The sequence below is a fragment of the Malus sylvestris genome, chromosome 16, assembly GCF_916048215.2.
Source record: "Malus sylvestris chromosome 16, drMalSylv7.2, whole genome shotgun sequence".
In the NCBI taxonomy this organism is placed as follows: Eukaryota; Viridiplantae; Streptophyta; class Magnoliopsida; order Rosales; family Rosaceae; genus Malus; species Malus sylvestris.
In genome coordinates, this window is record NC_062275.1 from 33,302,908 (window position 1) to 33,321,963 (window position 19,056).

Consider the following 19,056-nt stretch of genomic DNA (forward strand, 5'->3'; position numbering starts at 1 on the left):
GGGGAAATCGATAGAAACGGAAAGACAGAGAGAAGAAAAGAAGAGGAAGTGAAAATTGGAAGACACAAAACGCACGCACGGGAACAAAAATAAGAGAGGGGCAAAGTGGCCAATTCACCATACAACCCCACTAAAGTCTAAAAAACTTGAAGAGAATGAGGGGCAAAACTGGGTGGGCACTGTTAGTGAGCAGTAGTTTTCCACCGGATTTTAGTATATAGATAATAATTTGCGAGCAGGCATATCCGTGGGTGTAGAAGTTGCAGCAATAGAAAGCCCAGCCCAAATGATGGGCACCGGCGAAAAGGCAACAGAATGTTAGTTGTGGGTACACGTGGTTGATGGTGCACTTCTTATTTTTGTGTTACGCACTGACAGTTGCCAATCAAGCTCACGAACCAAAGTAACCTCTCTCTCTCAATTCTTCTTCCCTTCCCTTCACACTGCAAACCTCCTCAGTCTGATTCACCTTCTTCAACCAACCGCTCCCTCAAATTGTAAGCTCTCCCGTCTCCCTCTACCGATTTAGTTTTCTTCTGGATTATTTGTTTGGCTTTCATTTGGGTTGTTGATGCTTTTGCTGTTTTCCCTCAACTGATTTGATATTCCATTTTTGTTGATTTTAGAATAATTGTTGATGTTTTTGGCTATTTAGTTTGCAATTTTGCATTGATTTGAATGGGTTTACTTTTTTGAAGCTGCAGTGCACCCAATTTGATTGGATATTGAAGACAAGGGCGGAAGGAGAGGCATTCCTTCCTTGTTTAAGATTATTCTTGCTTGCAGGTTGCACCACTGGTTGGTTGGTAATTTCAAGCACTCAAATTTTTTTTTTTTTTTTTTAATTTTTTGTGTGAATATGTTTGGTACCCTGCAACTGGGGAACTGGGTTACTGGGGTGGGGGTTTTATGTTCGAGTTCCGGGTGCTTGATTTTATAACTTATAAGCATGCTTAAATTCTCATGTGTAATACATGTGCTTGCTTGTTTCTGAGTTGACAGAAGAAATATATGTAACAGTTTTGATATATATTCCCCGGAGAGGGGAGTAGTGGACCACTACTAGTGGTCAACCGGGGCTCAAGCAAAAGTTTAGAGGGAGAAAGAATGGAGGAGTGCTCGACCGGGGCTCTAGTCCCGGCAGTGAAACCCGAACCAAAAGTGTCAAGCATCACGGATTTGGCAGATCCAGGTAGCGGTGAGGTGGGTCGTCTGGTGCATGAGAAAGAACTGGCAGAGGTAGACAAGGACTTGTTATGCCCAATTTGTATGCAAATGATAAAGGACGCCTTCCTCACAGCGTGTGGTCATAGCTTCTGCTACATGTGCATCATCACCCACCTCCGCAACAAGAGCGACTGCCCTTGCTGCGCCCAGTTCCTCAGCGCCAAACAATTGTTCCCTAATTTTTTGCTGGACAAGGTTTCCTCTCAAATTCCCACTCCTTAAAGATGAAAAATGATATACTTAGAACTGCAGCTTACTGTTATATGTAATGTACTGTAGCTTCTGAAGAAGACTTCTGCTCGTCAAATTTCCAAAAGTGCATCTCCTGTAGAGCATTTTCGCCAGGCATTGCAGCAGGTGAGTCTGGCTGTACGAGTCAAGTAAAATAACATATGAATTTTCGTTTGCTGTCTGAATGTGGTGTTGTGCTGTGATAGGGATGTGAAGTGTCAATCAAGGAACTAGACACCCTGTTGGCACTCCTGGCAGAGAAGAAGAGGAAAATGGAACAAGAAGAGGCGGAGAGAAATATGCAAATACTGCTTGACTTCTTGAATTGCCTAAGGAAGCAAAAAGTTGACGAGCTTAATGAGGTTTCTTTGTATACTCTTGGCGTTATTTGAAATATTTCATTGAACTGAATTAAATGGTATTTTTTACTAATTCAATTGATTTTATGTTGCAGGTGCAAACCCATCTCCAATTTATCAAAGAGGACATAGGTGCAGTAGAGAGATGCAGAATGGACTTGTACCGTGCCAGGGACAGATACTCTGTCAAGCTGCGGATGCTTGGAGTGGATGATTCTATTTCTGGGACAAGAAAGCAATGGCATTCCTCTCCAGATAACAACACCTGTGCGCTTAGTGGACGAGGAGGGATGTCATCTTGGAATCTTCCGAGAAGGGATGCTTTAAGTGCATCAGACTCCCAGTATCTAACTCAAACTGGTCTTGCTGTAGCCAGAAAAAAGCGGGTCCATGCACAGGTCAGTGACAGTCCTGTAATGATTATAGACTATTTTTGCACTTTGTGTGCTTCTATCTTATGATGAATACACTTGTCCCGGGGGATCATTGCTATTATTTAGACATTAGATGGTGGTTAATATGGGCAACCCCTTCAATCATTCCAAACCTGTTTCTCATTTGGTCCTCAACAAAAGCCACCTCAATTGTACTCTACAAATGCATTAATATAGCTCTCTGTCAATTTGGCATGAAATCAATACTTACACTGGGTTTTGGTTTATGGGGTTTCTGGACTTTAGTTGAGTTTACTTTTATTTTTGGGTAATTGTTATTAGAACTCCAAAATAGTCACTCCGCACCCCTCCCTACCTTATTTTTTTTCATTGGAGTGGAGAATGAATTTTTTTGGAGTGCCAGCACCTGTATTGATCAAGTTAATTGAATTTAAGGTAAGCTAGACCCTCCTCGTTTTTATGGTTGTCTTGGTTTGTTCTCATTCCATCCCTGGCTTGTAGTTTGATGAACTTCAAGAGTGTTACCTGCGAAAGCGGCGTCAGATGGCGAACCAACCGTACTCCCAGCAAGAACGGGACAAAAGTGTAATACAGAGAGAAGGTTATACTGCAGGTCTTGCTGATTTTCAAACAGTGCTCACTACATTAACACAGTACAGGTATGATATCAGATATTGGATCCCTTACAGAAATTTACTTTTCATTTGGGTCAACATGCAGATATACAGTTTTATTTACTATAATCACTATTCTGTTTTGTTTGCTATGAAACAGTCGAATGAGGGTCATGGCTGAACTTAGGCATGGGGATCTATTTCACTCGGCCAATATAGTATCCAGGTGATTAATTATGTTGCATATCATGTCTAACTTTCAGAATTAAATGTCTTGATTCATTATAGATGAACTATGTTCTGGAGACGTTGTTGCTGGTATTGTTAACCTCATACAGTTGTTCACATTCATTGCAGCATTGAATTTGATTGTGATTACGAGTTATTTGCTACTGCTGGAGTTTCACGGTGCATAAAAGTTTTTGACTTCTCTTCGGTATGATTTTGATTTTAAGATTGTTTTTACCGTTAATTCCAGCAACATTATTTTTCTGTCGACAGTCAGTATTGTTAACTTCTAAAAGAAAGGGTGTTCAGATACTTCTGGTTACTTGAGTGCATTGCCTAGTCAACTACTAAAAGAAAGGGTTTTAAGATATTTTCAACAAAGACAAATTGCTTTATTCTTTGATTGTTTGAATGCCTTCCTCTAATATAACAATAGAGTATTGACTCAATACAAAAGTTGATTTTACTCGGTATATTTGAACAAATAGAATTAGATTAACCATTGAACAATTAGCCAATTTAAAGAAAATTACATAAATAATAAACATTCATGTATGGTTTTGCAAAAAATCTATCATAATTTTTTTCTTTTCCGGGAGTATGAAGAATATTTGTTGGTGAGACACAAAATCCTTATACCAAAATTCCATATGCTCCTACTTCCGTCTTTCTGGTAAAAGAAGTACTCTAGTCTATGATTAAGCTCATAAAACTCAAAAGTATTGTCCATGCATTAAAAGAGAACTCAAACATCAAATATGAATATTAATTAGTACTGAGCATTAAAAGTATAGATCAGACTAAGACATTCTCTTAGCCTTAGCTGAAAGATTAGAACCTTATGACAGAAGAGAAAATGGTTTTTTGTATGAAGAACCTGTATGAAACTACAAACACAAGCCTGTGGGAATCTACCATCTCTCTTTAGGTCTATCTGCCATCTCTCTTCAAATAGGATATCTCATGCAGTAGGTTTGCTTTTCATTTTTTAAGTCCCATGTCACTCTCCAATCCCTACATCAAATTCAAGCCAGTGTCCAGTCCCTATTATAGAAAGTTCATTTTCTCTCCCAATTGAATTAGAAAATTCACATGCAGCTGTACAGTTTACCTACGGATAATGTAGATTTCCAGACTCCTGGTCTTCAACTTAAATGTGTAAAGCATTCATAGGATTGAAACTAAGAGATATGAACACAAAAAGTTAGAGATACGCAAAAGAATCATTTTTTTTTCAGCCCAAGTTGATTCTTGAAGTTTACGTTGACTGATTTACTTTATATGTTACTAGCCTCTAGTCTCTCAGCACGTGCTGACGCACACGCAAGAGGCATTTTTTCAATTACGCGCTACGTGCAACATACAAACTTTTAATCATGCACAAAGACTTAACAAAACATTATTCTTGCGCCCGTTACGCAGATTTTACAAAGAAAACTAGTGAATCTTATATTTAATCATGGTTTAGATATAATTGAATAATGTATAAAAGAGATTGAACAAACCCTATTACTGGTTTTTGTCAAGAGACTTTAACCTATAACTTTGGTTGACAGAAATTGTTTTGAAATGCACTCGAGTCTAAAGGCCGAGCCACCAAAAGATTTTGTGATATTTGATATAACACAAGCAAAAACGTGTGAGAAACAAAGTCCTAAAACAAATAAATCCCTTCACCACTGCTTGCAAGCATCTTAAATATAATATTATTATATTACAATTAAATCTATTAGGTGAACTTTGAAGAAGCAACAATTGACATTACATTCCAAGGCTTTTCAAATTTGGCAACAAAAACATATGCTTCCCAGCAACTTCGGGATGAAAGCCTGACAAATTCCTTAAGTTTCTAATTTCTTCCAAATGATTGGCTGTGATTAGATAGGTTTGAGTGCGTCATGCGCCCTGCTGTATACACAAACAGATAAGTTGTCACAATATAGTTGAATAAAACATGTATCAAGGGAACATAATTAACCACAATTATTTGTCAAAAAAAGCACTTTAGTGCCTATCTACCAGAATACGGCGATATACAAATTGCATGAACTATAGGTGTTAGTTTAATGAGTCAACAATGAAGCTCTAGGAGAGAGTAATTGAGCATAGACTAAGGTAAGAGACATGGGTCTCAGCCAATCAATTCGGGCTCATGCAAGGAACTATGGAAGAAATCTATCTTGTATGGACATCGATGGATCGATATAGAGATATGCAAAAGGATTTGAAAATCGTTGTAGATTTGAAAAAAGTGTACGATAGGGTCTCTAGAGAATTTTTTTGGAGCATTCCAGAGAAAGAAAGGAGTATAAGTAGCATATATCTAAGCAATAAAGGATATGTACGATGGAGCAAAGACTGTTGTAAGAACTCATGAATGACAAACTGAAAGCTTTCCTATAACCATAAGGTTGCACAAGGCTCAACTTTAAGTCCATTTGATTGGTAATGGATGAGTTAACGAGATATATTCAAGATGATATCCCTTAATGTATATTTTTCACAGATAATATAGTGATGATCGATAAAACACAGGAAGGAGTGAATGTGAAGCTTAACCTTTGGCAGGAAGTGTCGGAATTTAAAGGTCTTCACCTAAGTAGGTCAAACACATAGTATATGGAGTGCAAGTTCAGTGAGAATGGGGATACAAATGAGATAGGGGTGAGGATCGAAGATTAGGAAGTACCAAATAGTGAACTCTTTCGTTATCTTGGATCATTCTGGCAAAATAACAAAGAATTGAATGGAGATCTCAATCATAGAATACAAGATGGATGGATGAAGTGGAAGAGTGCATCAAGTGTGTTGTGCGATCATGGTATGCCACTAAAGCTCAAGGAAAAATTTGGCAAGCAATGCTTTATGACACAGAATATTGGGTGGTCAAGCATGTGCAAAAAATAAGTGTAGCGGAGATGAGAATGCTTTGTTGGATGTGTGGCCAGTGTTTTCAAAGGTTCACCTCAGGGCGTCCGGGGCGTTCATCTGGGCGTTTTTTTCTTCAAAATCCAGGTTTTTTGCCGTTCAAGTTTAAACAAAGAAGTAGAGACTCTCCAAATCCCATAAATTTCCATAATAATTGCTCTACTAAGCCTTTATTTCATTTTAAATACCCTATAAATACTCCACTCAACCCTTTATTTTTGCCTTTTATTTCATTTTAAATACCCTATAAATACTCCACCCCATTTATTTCATTTTAAATACCCTATAAATACTCCACTCAACCCTTTATTTGCCTTTAAATTCCCATAATTATTGCTTTATATCATTTTAAATACCCTATACTACTCTTAGCCTTTATTTCCTTTTAAATTACTTATAATTCCAACATTAAGCCTGTATTTTACTTGAAATTTTCCTATAATTGTGATCATTCATCCTTATTTTCCTTGAAGTTCTCTATAATTGCTTACAATAAAATAAATAATTATAACATTTTGAGACTATATGACATAGTTTCCAAGTACAACTAGACTTGGTACTAAAGAAGATGATATTATCTTTGATTTAGTTATAGTTATATTTGTTTTTACAAAGTATTATATTGTTATAAATATACTTCATATATAGTATATATTAAAATTTTAGGTTCCGTGAGGCTTCGCCTCACGCCTCACGCCTAGGCTGGGCTATCCATTGGACGCCTCAGCCACGTCCTCAGCTTTTAATACATTGGTGTGGGCACACAAAAAAGGACAGGATTGAAAACATGGATATCTCAGGTAGAGTAAGAGTGGCCACAGTAGAAGAAAAGATTAGAGAAAATTAGTTAAGGTGGTTTGGACATGTGAAATGAAGACCTACAAATGCTTCGGCTAGAAAATGTGATTACCAGACAGAGGCTTGGGGCAAAAGAGGTAGAGAAAGACCTAGGGAGACTTGGAAAAGATACTTTAAGAAAAGACATGGAGCACTTGGAACTAACTGAAACTTGGTGCAAAACTGAGCTCAGTGGCGTTCTAGAATTCATACAACCAACCCCCCACTTAGTGGGATAAGGCTTTGTTGTTGTTGTTGTTGTTTTTGTCCAAGGGTAATGCTAGTGAGATTAAATTTTCCGGCAAAATTTTATAAACTAAGTGACATGATACTTAAGTGTTAATTAATGTGTTTATCTCTTATTGGTGACACATCATTTAGTTGGAAAATTTAGCTTACATACTCTTTGGTCTAAAAGACCAAAAACAAATAACCATCATCAAACCAATACCTCTTGGTTCAATCCCTGATGATTGCACACAGAGAAACATTCTTGAAACACCAAAAATTAGAACATGCACCTGTAAATGGCATAATGGCTAATGGGGTACAACCTTAAATCCCTTACTAACCAAAACTAATAGGTATACCTAAACAACCTCAACCAATGGCATATTCCAGCATTTACACGGTGGAATTGTTCGACACAAAAATGTCGTTGTCTTCCCCTCTCTCTAATTGAAACAACATAACTTCATCACGTTAAAATTAAGTATATACCAAATACGAAGAAATAACATTGAATTGCTGATAAAAGAGAATGCTAACAATTGAACAACACAACAACAACAACAAAGCCTTTTCCCACTAAGTGGGGTCGGCTATATGAATCCTAGAACGCCATTGCGCTCATTTGTGTCATGTCCTCCGTTAAATCCAAGTACTCAAGTCTTTTCTTAGGGTCTCTTCCAAAGTTTTCCTAGGTCTTCCTCTACTTCTTCGGCCCCGAACCTCTGTCCCGTAGTCACATTTTCGAACCGGAGCGTCAGTAGGCCTTCTTTGCACATGTCCAAACCACCGGAACCGATTTTCTCTCATATTTCCTTCAATTTTGGCTACTCCTACTTTACCTCGGATATCCTAATTCCCAATCTTATCCTTTCTCGTGTGCCCATACATCCCACGAAGCATCCTCATCTCCGCTACACCCATTTTGTGTACGTTGATGCTTCACCGCCCAACATTCTGTGCCATACAACATCGCTGGCCTTATTGCCGTCCTATAAAATTTTCCCTTGAGCTTCAGTGGCCTACGACGGTCACACAACACGCCGGATGCACTCTTACACTTCATCCGTCCAGCTTGTATTCTATGGTTGAGATCTCCATCTAATTCTCCGTTCTCTTGCAAGATAGATCCTAGGTAGCGAAAACGATCACTTTTTGTGATCTTCGCTAGATTGCTCCGGTCATTAGTGTGGATATAAATGGATAGAGATAGGAAAGCAAACACAAGATGTACGTGGTTCACCCAGATTGGCTACGTCCACGGAATAGAGGAGTTCTCATTAATTGTGAAGGGTTTACACAAGTACATAGGTTCAAGCTCTCCTTTAGTGAGTACAAGTGAATGATTTAGTACAAATGACATTAGGAAATATTGTGGGAGAATGATCTCGTAGCCACGAAACTTCTAAGTACCGGAGTGTGGTATCGTCTTGACTTGCCTTATCTGTCTCATAGGTAGATGTGGCATCTTCTCTGGAAGTACTCTTCCTCCATCCAGGGGTGGTATCTGTAACTGGTGGAGATGCACAAGGTAATGTATCAATTTCACTTGAAGCTTACTTGTAGTTTCATGCTTGGTCAAGCGAGATACAAACCATGTAGTAGGAGTCCCCCAAGTCGCCGAGCTGGGGGATCTGCTGAAAGAGGTGACAGACAAGGTAAGCAATCAGAGCTCCGGCTGATTGTTCACATTCTCCCTATCTTGCAGGCAGCATGAAGGATAAAGAGAAGAAAAATGAGGAGAGATGATATGGGATACTTTTGCTTTTGAAGAAGTAACTTTCCACAGGCTTATTCTTGAACTGGGCTGGAGGGTTTTCTGGTTTCCTCCAGAGTATAAGGCCGACTGAAGAATTTGAGGGTCAAAACAAGTCCATCAAATCTAGAGTACGTTCGACCCTGCTGATATGGGATACTTTTGCTTTTGATAGAGTAGTGGATGTATCGGCACGTGTGCTGTTACACTTGTCTCCACATGCTTCCTTGTATCCTTCTCACTTGCCCTATCTGTTCCTCAGGCAGATGCGGTATCTTCCCTGGAAGCATAAGATGTTGAAGATGAGTACTCGAGAGCAATGCCAGGTAAGTAATCAGGTAAGGGGTTCCAGGCAGTCAGTTCCTGGCTGGAAGCTTGATTCCAAGTGTTGACTGATTGCTCTCTTTCTCCTTGTCTTGCAGGTAAGAACAAGGCCAAAGGAAAAGACAGGGAAAAAGCATGATATGGGATACTCTTGCTTTTAACCCTGATGATATGAGATATTCTTGCTCTAGTATAGCTTGTTTACAGAGGTATTATCGGGGGGAAAGAAAGCTGAATATTTCGAAAGGCTTTGTTGGGAGTGCCCTCTCAGATAAGAGAAAGGGTTGAGCATTTTTGCAGGTCTGCCTGTCCGTTAGGGATGGAAGTCGACATATATAGGAGTCTCCCTAACATCAAGTAATAATGCTATTCCTTTACCCTGCTTGGTTATAGCACGGTAGTGGGAGCTGCCAGCTTCACATGTTTTAACTCTGTCAGAGCACTTTGAAAAAGTGGTTTGTGGTATCTGGAAAGCTGATGTTGCGTGTGAAGATTACAGACCTGTCGGGGGTTTGGCTCTCGAGATTCGGAGAACGATGCCTCTTCGATTTTTGAGAAAGCAATCCTGCTGGGGGTCTGGCTCTCGAGATTCGGAGAGCGGTGTCTCTTCGATTTTTGATAAAGTAATCATGTTGGGAGTCTGGCTCTCGAGATTCGGAGCGCCGTGCCTCTTCGATTTTGGAGCAAGCAATCTTGTTGGGAGTGTTTTCTCGAATGTGAGTAAAGGTTGGGCATGTTTGCTAGTCTACCTTGCCACGAAGCACAGAGGTTGACACACAGGGACTTTCCAATTATCCAGCAGTGGTACTGTTCCTTTACCCTCTCTTCGATTTTGAGAAAGTAATCATGTTGGGAGTCTGGCTCTCGAGATTCGGAGGGCGGTGCCTCTTCGATTTTGGAGCAAGCAATCTTGTTGGGAGTGTTTTCTTGAATGTGAGTAAAGGTTGGGCATGTTTGCTAGTCTACCTTGCCACGAAGCACAAAGGTTGACACACAAGGACTTTCCAATTATCCAGCAGTGGTACTGTTCCTTTACCCTCTCTTCGATTTTTGAGAAAGTAATCATGTTGGGAGTCTGGCTCTCGAGATTCGGAGGGCGGTGCCTCTTCGATTTTGGAGCAAGCAATCTTGTTAGGAGTGTTTTCTCGAATGTGAGTAAAGGTTGGGCATGTTTGCTAGTCTACCTTGCCACGAAGCACAGAGGTTGACACACCGGGACTTTCCAATTATCCAGCAGTGGTACTGTTCCTTTACCCTTGTGGGTAATAATATGGTAGCTAGACCTTCAAAATTTATGTGTCTAAACTTTGTTAGTGTTGTTTCTTTGCAATTCTTTTACCCTTCTTGGTCAGAGCGATGTAGTGGGAGCTGCAAGCTTCACGTGTCTCAACTTTGTCAGAGAACTTTGGCAAAGTTATCTGTGGTACCCATGAGCTACTGTTGCGTGTGGGGAGTGGGTGATTGAACAGAACGATTCATGTGCTTTTTACTTCGCCAAAAATCTTCGACAGAATGCCCATAATTTCCGCAAAGCTGAGTGTGCGTGTGACAGGTGCTAACAAGGCTGGAAAAGTAGGTGCCTCTTCGATTTCTGAAATCGGCCCTCGTGGTCTCTGAGCAGCCCAGCTTTTGAGAAAGCAAGCCTCTTCGATTTCTGAGATCGGCCTTTGTGGTCTTTGAGCAGCCCAGCTTTTGAGAAAGCAAACACCTCTTCGATTTCTGAGATCGACCCTCGTGGTCTCTGAGCAGCCCAGCTTTTGAGAAAGCAAACGCCTCTTCGATTTCTGAGCAGGCGCCTCTTCGATTTCTGAAGCTTCGTCGAGTGCAGATTTTTATAGGGGCTGACATTAAGTTCCAAAGCACACTTGAATATCCACCAGTAGAAGCTCCATTCTTGCACTTCTAAGATCTTGATTTGTCCGACCTCCTCTCTTCAACACCTTTGAAAATGTCTGGCCCCTCCGACCGTCGTTTTGACTTGAACCTTGTTGAAGAGGCAGCCCCGCCTTCTCCAGACAACATATGGCGCCCATCCTTCGTCTCCCCTACTGGTCCTCTTACCGTTGGGGATTCCGTGATGAAGAATGATATGACCGCTGCGGTAGTGGCCAGGAACCTTCTCACTCCCAAAGATAACAGACTACTTTCCAAACGGTCTGATGAGTTGTCTGTTAAGGATTCTCTGGCTCTCAGTGTTCAGTGTGCAGGTTCTGTGTCTAATATGGCCCAACGCCTATTTGCTCGAACCCGCCAAGTTGAATCATTGGCGGCTGAAGTGATGAGTCTCAAACAGGAGATTAGAGGGCTCAAGCATGAGAATAAACAGTTGCACCGGCTCGCACATGACTATGCTACAAACATGAAGAGGAAGCTTGACCAGATGAAGGAATCTGATGGTCAGGTTTTACTTGATCATCAGAGATTTGTGGGTTTGTTCCAAAGGCATTTATTGCCTTCGTCTTCTGGGGCTGTACCGCGTAATGAAGCTCCAAATGATCAATCTCTGATGCCTCCTCCTTCTAGGGTTTTGTCCAGTACTGAGGCTCCGAATGATCCCCCTCCGGTGCCTTCTCTTTCTGGGGCTCTACCGACTGCTGAGACTTCTCCTAAGCAACCTTTGTGAAGGCTCCCTCTTGTTTGTTTATTTTAACTCAAGTATATGTACATATTTGTAACTTATCGGGGATATCAATAAATAAGCTTTCCTTCATTTCAACGTATTGTGTTAAATACACCAAAGCCTTCTTCGCTAAGTTCTTTGAATTTTCTTTTGTTGAAGCTTGTATGTTGAAGCTTTGTGAGTGGAGCATATAGGTTGAGGTAGTGTTCCCTTAATTTCCCGAGTGAGGAAAACTTCTCGGTTGGAGACTTGGAAAATCCAAGTCACTGAGTGGGATCGGCTATATGAATCTTAGAACGCCATTGTATTCTGTCCTGTGTCATGTCCTCCGTTAGATCCAAGTACTCTAAGTCTTTTCTTAGGGTCTCTTCCAAAGTTTTCCTAGGTCTTCCTCTGCCCCTTCGGCCCTGAACCTCTGTCCCATAGTCGCATCTTCTAATCGGAGCGTCAGTAGGCCTTCTTTGCACATGTCCAAACCACCGTAACCGATTTTCTCTCATCTTTCCTTCAATTTCGGCTACTCCTACTTTACCCCGGATATCCTCATTCCTAATCTTATCCTTTCTCGTGTGCCCACACATCCAACGAAGCATCCTCATCTCCGCTACACCCATTTTGTGTACGTGTTGATGCTTCACCGCCCAACATTCTGTGCCATACAGCATCGCCGGCCTTATTGCCGTCCTATAAAATTTTCCCTTGAGCTTCAGTGGCATACGGCGGTCACACAACACGCCGGATGCACTCTTCCACTTCATCTATCCAGCTTGTATTCTATGGTTGAGATCTCCATCTAATTCTCCGTTCTTTTGCAAGATAGATCCTAGGTAACGAAAACGGTCGCTCTTTGGTATTTCTTGATCTCCGATCCTCACCCCTAACTCGTTTTGGCCTCCATTTGCACTGAACTTGCACTCCATATATTCTGTCTTTGATCGGCTTAGGCGAAGACCTTTAGATTCCAACACTTCTCTCCAAAGGTTAAGCTTTGCATTTACCCCTTCCTGAGTTTCATCTATCAACACTATATCGTCTGCGAAAAGCATACACCAAGGAATATCACCTTGAATATGTCCTGTTAACTCATCCATTACCAATGCAAAAAGGTAAGGACTTAAGGATGAGCCTTGATGTAATCCTACAGTTATGGGAAAGCTTTCGGTTTGTCCTTCATGAGTTCTTACGGCAGTCTTTGCTCCTTCATACATATCCTGTATAGCTTGGATATATGCTACTCGTACTCCTTTCTTCTCTAAAATCCTCCAAAGAATGTCTCTTGGGACCCTATCCTACGCTTTTTCCAAATCTATAAAGACCATGTGTAAATCCTTTTTCCCATCTCTATATCTTTCCATCAATCTTCGTAGGAGATAGATTGCCTCCATGGTTGAGCGCCCTGGCATGAACCCGAATTGGTTGTCCGAAACCCGTGTCTCTTGCCTCAATCTATGCTCAATGACTCTCTCCCAGAGCTTCATTGTATGACTCATTAGCTTAATTCCCCTATAGTTCATGCAATTTTGTACATCGCCCTTATTCTTGTAGATAGGCACCAAAATGCTCATTCGCCACTCATTCGGCATCTTCTTCGTTTTCAAAATCCTATTGAAAAGGTCAGTGAGCCATGTTATACCTGTCTCTCCCAAAACTTTCCACACTTCGATTGGTATATCGTCTGGGCCTACTGCTTTTCTATGCTTCATCTTCTTCAAAGCTACACCCACTTCTTCCTTCCGAATTCTACGATAAAAAGAGTAGTTTCTACACTCTTCTGAGTTACTCAACTCCCCTAAAGAAGCACTCCTTTCATGTCCTTCATTGAAAAGATTATGAAAATAACCTTTCCATCTGTCTTTAACCGCGTTCTCCGTAGCAAGAACCTTTCCATCCTCATCCTTGATGCACCTCACTTGGTTTAGGTCCTTTGTCTTCTTTTCCCTTGCTCTAGCTAGTTTATAGATATCCAACTCTCCTTCTTTGGTATCTAGTCGCTTATACATATCGTCATAAGCCGCTAACTTAGCTTCTCTCACAGCTTTCTTCGCCTCTTGCTTCGCTTTTCTATACCTTTCACCATTTTCATCGGTCCTATCCTTGTATAAGGCTTTACAACATTCCTTCTTAGCCTTCACCTTTGCTTGTACCTCCTCATTCCACCACCAAGATTCCTTTTGGTGTGGGGCAAAGCCCTTGGACTCTCCTAATACCTCTTTTGCTACTTTGCGGATACAACTAGCCATGGAATCCCACATTTGGTTAGCTTCCCCCTCTCTATCCCACACACACTGGGTGATTACTTTCTCTTTGAAAATGGCTTGTTTTTCTTCTTTTAGATTCCACCATCTAGTCATTGGGCACTTCCAAGTCTTGTTCTTTTTTCTCACTCTTTTGATATGTACATCCATCACCAACAAGCGATGTTGATTAGTCACGCTCTCTCCTGGTATAACTTTGCAATCCTTACAAGTTATACGATCCCCTTTCCTCATTAGAAGAAAATCTATTTGTGTTTTTGACGACCCACTCTTGTAGGTAATCACATGTTCTTCTCTCTTCTTAAAGAAGGTGTTGGCTAAGAAGAGATCATATGCCATTGCAAAATCCAAGATAGCTTCCCCATCCTCGTTTCTCTCCCCAAAACCATGGCCACCATGAAAACCTCCATAGTTGCCTGTCTCCCTGCCCACGTGTCCATTTAAATCTCCTCCTATAAATAACTTCTCCGTCTGAGCAATTCCTTGCACCAAGTCTCCAAGGTCTTCCCAAAATTTCTCCTTCGAACTCGTATCCAACCCTACTTGAGGTGCGTACGCACTAATCACATTGATAAGTTCTTGTCCTATTACAATCTTGATTGCCATGATTCTATCTCCTACCCTCTTGACATCTACAACATCTTGTGTCAAGGTCTTGTCCACGATGATGCCAACACCGTTTCTCGTTCTATTTGTGCCCGAATACCATAGTTTAAACCCTGAGTTTTCTAGATCCTTTGCCTTACGACCAACCCACTTAGTTTCTTGTAGGCACATAATATTTATCCTTCTCCTCACCATAACTTCTACTACTTCCATAGATTTTCCCGTCAAGGTTCCTATATTCCACGTTCCTAAACGCATTTTGCTCTCTTGAACTCTACCCTTCTGTCCTAGCTTCTTCACCCTTCCCCGTCCAATAGGATCAAAGTACTTCTTTTGTGTGTCCCGTGTAAAGTTGATAGGAGCATATGCTCCCAAACAACTTTGAGTGGAGTCGTTCGAAAAGAAGTTTCTATAGCCCCCTTGCTCATTTAACACTGTATCCGGGTGCCGATGGAGATACAGCGACCCTTGCTCACTTATCACTGTGCTCAGGCCACACAGCGCGCCACTTACGGGTGACGCCCTAGCTTTAGCGCGATTTCGTTCTGGATTCATTTTCATAAGGATTCGACGTGATCATGGAGTGCCGGCTGTCGACTACCTGACGCCCTCCCCCTCCTCCTTTATCCGGGCTTGGGATCGGCAATGTAAGATAAACTTACACGGCGGAGTTTGCTAACAATTGAACAACCCAACAAAATTGAGCGAAGAATCAAACCAAAAAGTCGAATTTATGCTTGAGTTTTTGGGATATGGAGGCTTGGAGAGCTTCTTCTGAAGTGGAAGAGGCGACAATGATCCATTCCCAAAATGGCAAAATCAAACCAATGAACCTGATCAAATACCTAACAAAGCAGTGAAATACCTTCGCAAATTCTTGGAGCTTTGACAATTTCAATTGCCAAAAGCAATATTCTTTCAAGGTTGGACAATATGCAGTTTTCACCAAGCAGTTTGGATTTTATTTCTGTACTTTTGCGAAACTGTTTCCATTTACACATTCGTGTTTTTCCATCCTCAGTTTAGTCGTCTGCACCGTGTGTCGGACTTGCATTTGCTTTTCCTTTCTCTGTTTTCTTACTTGATTTTTTACTATATTGTCCCCATCTTATGAATTTTTTGTCTTTTCAATTCACTATAATCAAAGGGCACTTTAGGTACTTTCTGAAAATCTAACCACAAGGCCTTCTGCCTTAATAATATAGATAAACAAACGTAAAAATGTCCTTCCAAATATCTAAATTTTACTTGAGTTGGGTTGAAGGAGGTACGTGTATCAACTTAACCTGTGACATCAGATCAATGCTAGCCCCAATTTAACTTTAAGTAAAGAGAGGTGATTTCACACCCCCGTTTAGCTTCTCACAAACCCCTCTTTATTTCTTTGCATCCGATTGAATACATCAAACGGAAACATCCATTCAATTGACTTCTCATTGACTACTGTTTATGGGCTTTTGGAAATTTTGATATTAATTGTATGATACTTCTTCCCAGGTTCTGAATGATCCAGCTGACATGCACTGTCCTGTTGTGGAGATGCCTACACGTTCAAAACTTAGTTGCTTGAGCTGGAACAAGTTTACTAAAAACCATATAGCCAGTACTGACTATGAAGGAATAGTAACAGTTTGGGATGTAAATACTCGGCAGGTATATGATTTTACTTATTCTGATAGATTTGTCATGCGTGATTTGAATTTTTATACTTGTTGCATCACTTTCAGTTTTTTTTGCTCATGCTTAAACTTTTTCGACAGAGTGTCATGGAATATGAAGAGCATGAAAAACGTGCTTGGAGTGTTGATTTTTCATGCATAGACCCCACGATGCTTGTATCTGGTAGTGATGATTGTAAGGTACTCCGAAAATCTTTATAATCTTGAACCAAGTATTTTTTTTATGATTAGGTGACTGGAAATGTAGTACCTCTCTCTTTTTCGATAAGCAAAGAAGTATTATTCTATGTGCACCATTTTTTGCTTATAAAATCATTAGTAAGAAATTTCCAAGAACACCCAAAGGGGGCAAAATACTATATTTTAGTGTGGTAGTAATTATTGTTGCGAGTGACTAGGCAAAATGCTATATTTGCCATGCTTGTCCTAAGGTTGCCTTGGTTGGTTTACGCTTACAAAATAGTTGATGTATGCTTGTATCTAATTTATTCACTATATACAGGAGGCTAAATTGATGTGTTGTGTGTGTACAATGTTGATGTGTCCTTTGTATGCTTTGGCGGTGCATATTGGTTGTGGAACTGTTTCCTATGTTTTAACTTTTAAAAGTACCAGTAAATAATTTTTTATAACAATGCCAAAACAATTGTATGTTTGCTTAAAATTGGCTTGGTTCAGGCTAACATGACTACAATTTTTGATCCCCCCCCCCCCCCCGGCGCCCTCCTCCTCCTCCTCCTCCTCCTCATACACAGCTTACCATCCGACCGTCAGAATTTAAGTGAACAATTTTGAGTGACACGTACGTTTGCTTTCACTATTTTTGATGCTCAAGGAAGTGTGCATTATAAACTAACCACATCCTCTGTTCTTTGTATAAAAACCAGGTAAAACTTTGGTGCACAAGGCAGGAAGCTAGTGTTATTGATATTGACATGAAAGCGAACATATGTTCCGTCAAGTATAATCCGGGATCTAGCAACTTCATTGCGGTATGCACCTTTCATTGCCAATATTGGAGAAAAGTTATGGCACGCTATCTGCTTCATTGTTTGATCTTGTTTAGTTCTTAGATGATTTGAGTGCAAACTTGTGCTTTGCTGACTTAATTCGCAGTAATATACTGTGCCTGAGCAATGCACTGGACTTACATGTACATACGCTAATGTGTGCATGCACACATCTATTGAGTTTTACTTCGACATCCCGTTATGGGTGGGGTATGTCGTGTATAAAAGAGTCATACATGATATGTCCTGTTATTTACCATAAAGTAAAGCTGAAACCTTTTCCTCCTGCCTTTTCCAGGTTGGTTCAGCAGACCATCACATCCACTATTATGATTTAAGAAATCCGAGCGAACCACTCCACGTGTTCACTGGGCATGGGAAAACCGTGTCTTATGTAAAATTCTTGTCAAACTATGAGCTTGCCTCTGCATCCACTGATAGCACACTGCGGTTATGGAATGTGAGGGATAATATTCCAGTAAGTGATTATGCCTTGAAGCAAACTCACTTTGGTACACTTAACATAGTTAATGGGTTATTATATGCTCTAATCTACATGGAAAATAAAACTAATTGAGAAAATGAGAATAGAATGGACTTGTTGACATCTTGTTATGAAACTTATTTATCGATTAGCTAAGTTGTACTCTTCATCTCTGTTTTGTTTGAAGGTTCGTACTTTTAAAGGTCACACAAATGAGAAGAACTTTGTTGGTCTTACAGTAAACAGCGAGTACATTGCGTGTGGCAGCGAAACAAATGAAGTGTTTGTGTATCATAAGGTTAGTGGGATTAAAAAAAAAATACTCCATTCCTGCATTTTGTTAACTTGTGATTAACTAAAAGTTTCCGGTATAATTTGTCAGGAGATCTCTAAACCTGTGACTTGGCATAAATTTGGGTCGCCTGATTTGGATGACACAGAGGATGATGCGGGGTCGTACTTCATCAGTGCTGTATGTTGGAAGAGTGATAGCCCTACCATGCTAACTGCAAACAGTCAAGGAACCATTAAAGTGTTGGTTCTTGCGGCATAGACAACAACTAAATGGAAACTAAAAGAAGGATTCACGAGAAAGAAAGTTGATGCTGCGATTGTTTTGTAAGCGATATTCGGATGTTGAAGTGTAAATGCTAGGATTGAGTTGAGATGCAATGTCAGTGGAAAGTTTTATTATTTGTTATACAGAAGATACTAAATGTGCCAAAGAAAGTGAAAATATATAGCAATAATATCATTGATTACCGAGTGTCCTTGTGCATTATGAGCCTGTGTGCCCGGCTTTTCTTGAGTTCTACAGATTTATTCGTCCTCAACAGATTCATGTATATTTGCAGTAAAAATTTAGTTTTTTCAACTTCAGTGTAATTTTTATTATTTTGTTTTATCAAATGATTTCTTGTTGTAGTTAGGTTGATTAAGCAAACAAAAGCTAATACCGTTGGTGTTTTTAAGGTGCGCACCTTCAGTGTGGATGGGAATCTAACCGTTGTGAGTTGTTGAGCTCGTGCGTAGAGCCGAGTCTTTGTGACCCAGTGTCATTCATCCTTTTTTTTTTTCACTGGGTGTGTTTTTGTCAGAGAGAGGGAAACCTAAGGGTTTATTGAGAGGGAGCTGGTGTGAGTAGTCGAATTGAGGTGGTGTAGACAACGAAATTTCGGTAAATAAACCAACGCATTAAAGTTTCGACGTGTCACAACATACATGGGATGCACCACGTGTCGCACAATTGTACACATGGCATGTGACTCAATAAAT

General features: G+C 40.4%; 1 protein-coding gene across 9 annotated transcripts; it reads left to right on the plus strand.

Annotated features, from left to right (window-relative positions):
- Window positions 1–349: 349 nt before the first annotated feature.
- LOC126608472 (E3 ubiquitin-protein ligase COP1-like) lies at window positions 350–18,547 on the plus strand. Of its 9 annotated transcripts, none has more exons than XM_050276362.1 (15): window positions 350–497; window positions 699–806; window positions 1,003–1,422; window positions 1,507–1,584; window positions 1,665–1,820; window positions 1,913–2,215; window positions 2,714–2,871; window positions 2,987–3,052; window positions 3,184–3,262; window positions 16,106–16,261; window positions 16,369–16,467; window positions 17,175–17,279; window positions 17,596–17,775; window positions 17,969–18,079; window positions 18,164–18,547. In XM_050276362.1, the coding sequence occupies exons 3-15, from the start codon at window positions 1,108–1,110 to the stop codon at window positions 18,332–18,334; spliced, it is 1,977 nt and encodes a 658-aa protein (XP_050132319.1). In that variant the 5' UTR covers window positions 350–497; window positions 699–806; window positions 1,003–1,107; the 3' UTR covers window positions 18,335–18,547. The 9 variants fall into 9 exon arrangements, with proteins under 9 accessions (XP_050132319.1, XP_050132321.1, XP_050132322.1 ...); XM_050276364.1 differs by having other exon boundaries at window positions 1,021–1,422; XM_050276365.1 differs by having other exon boundaries at window positions 699–802.
- Window positions 18,548–19,056: the final 509 nt, after the last annotated feature.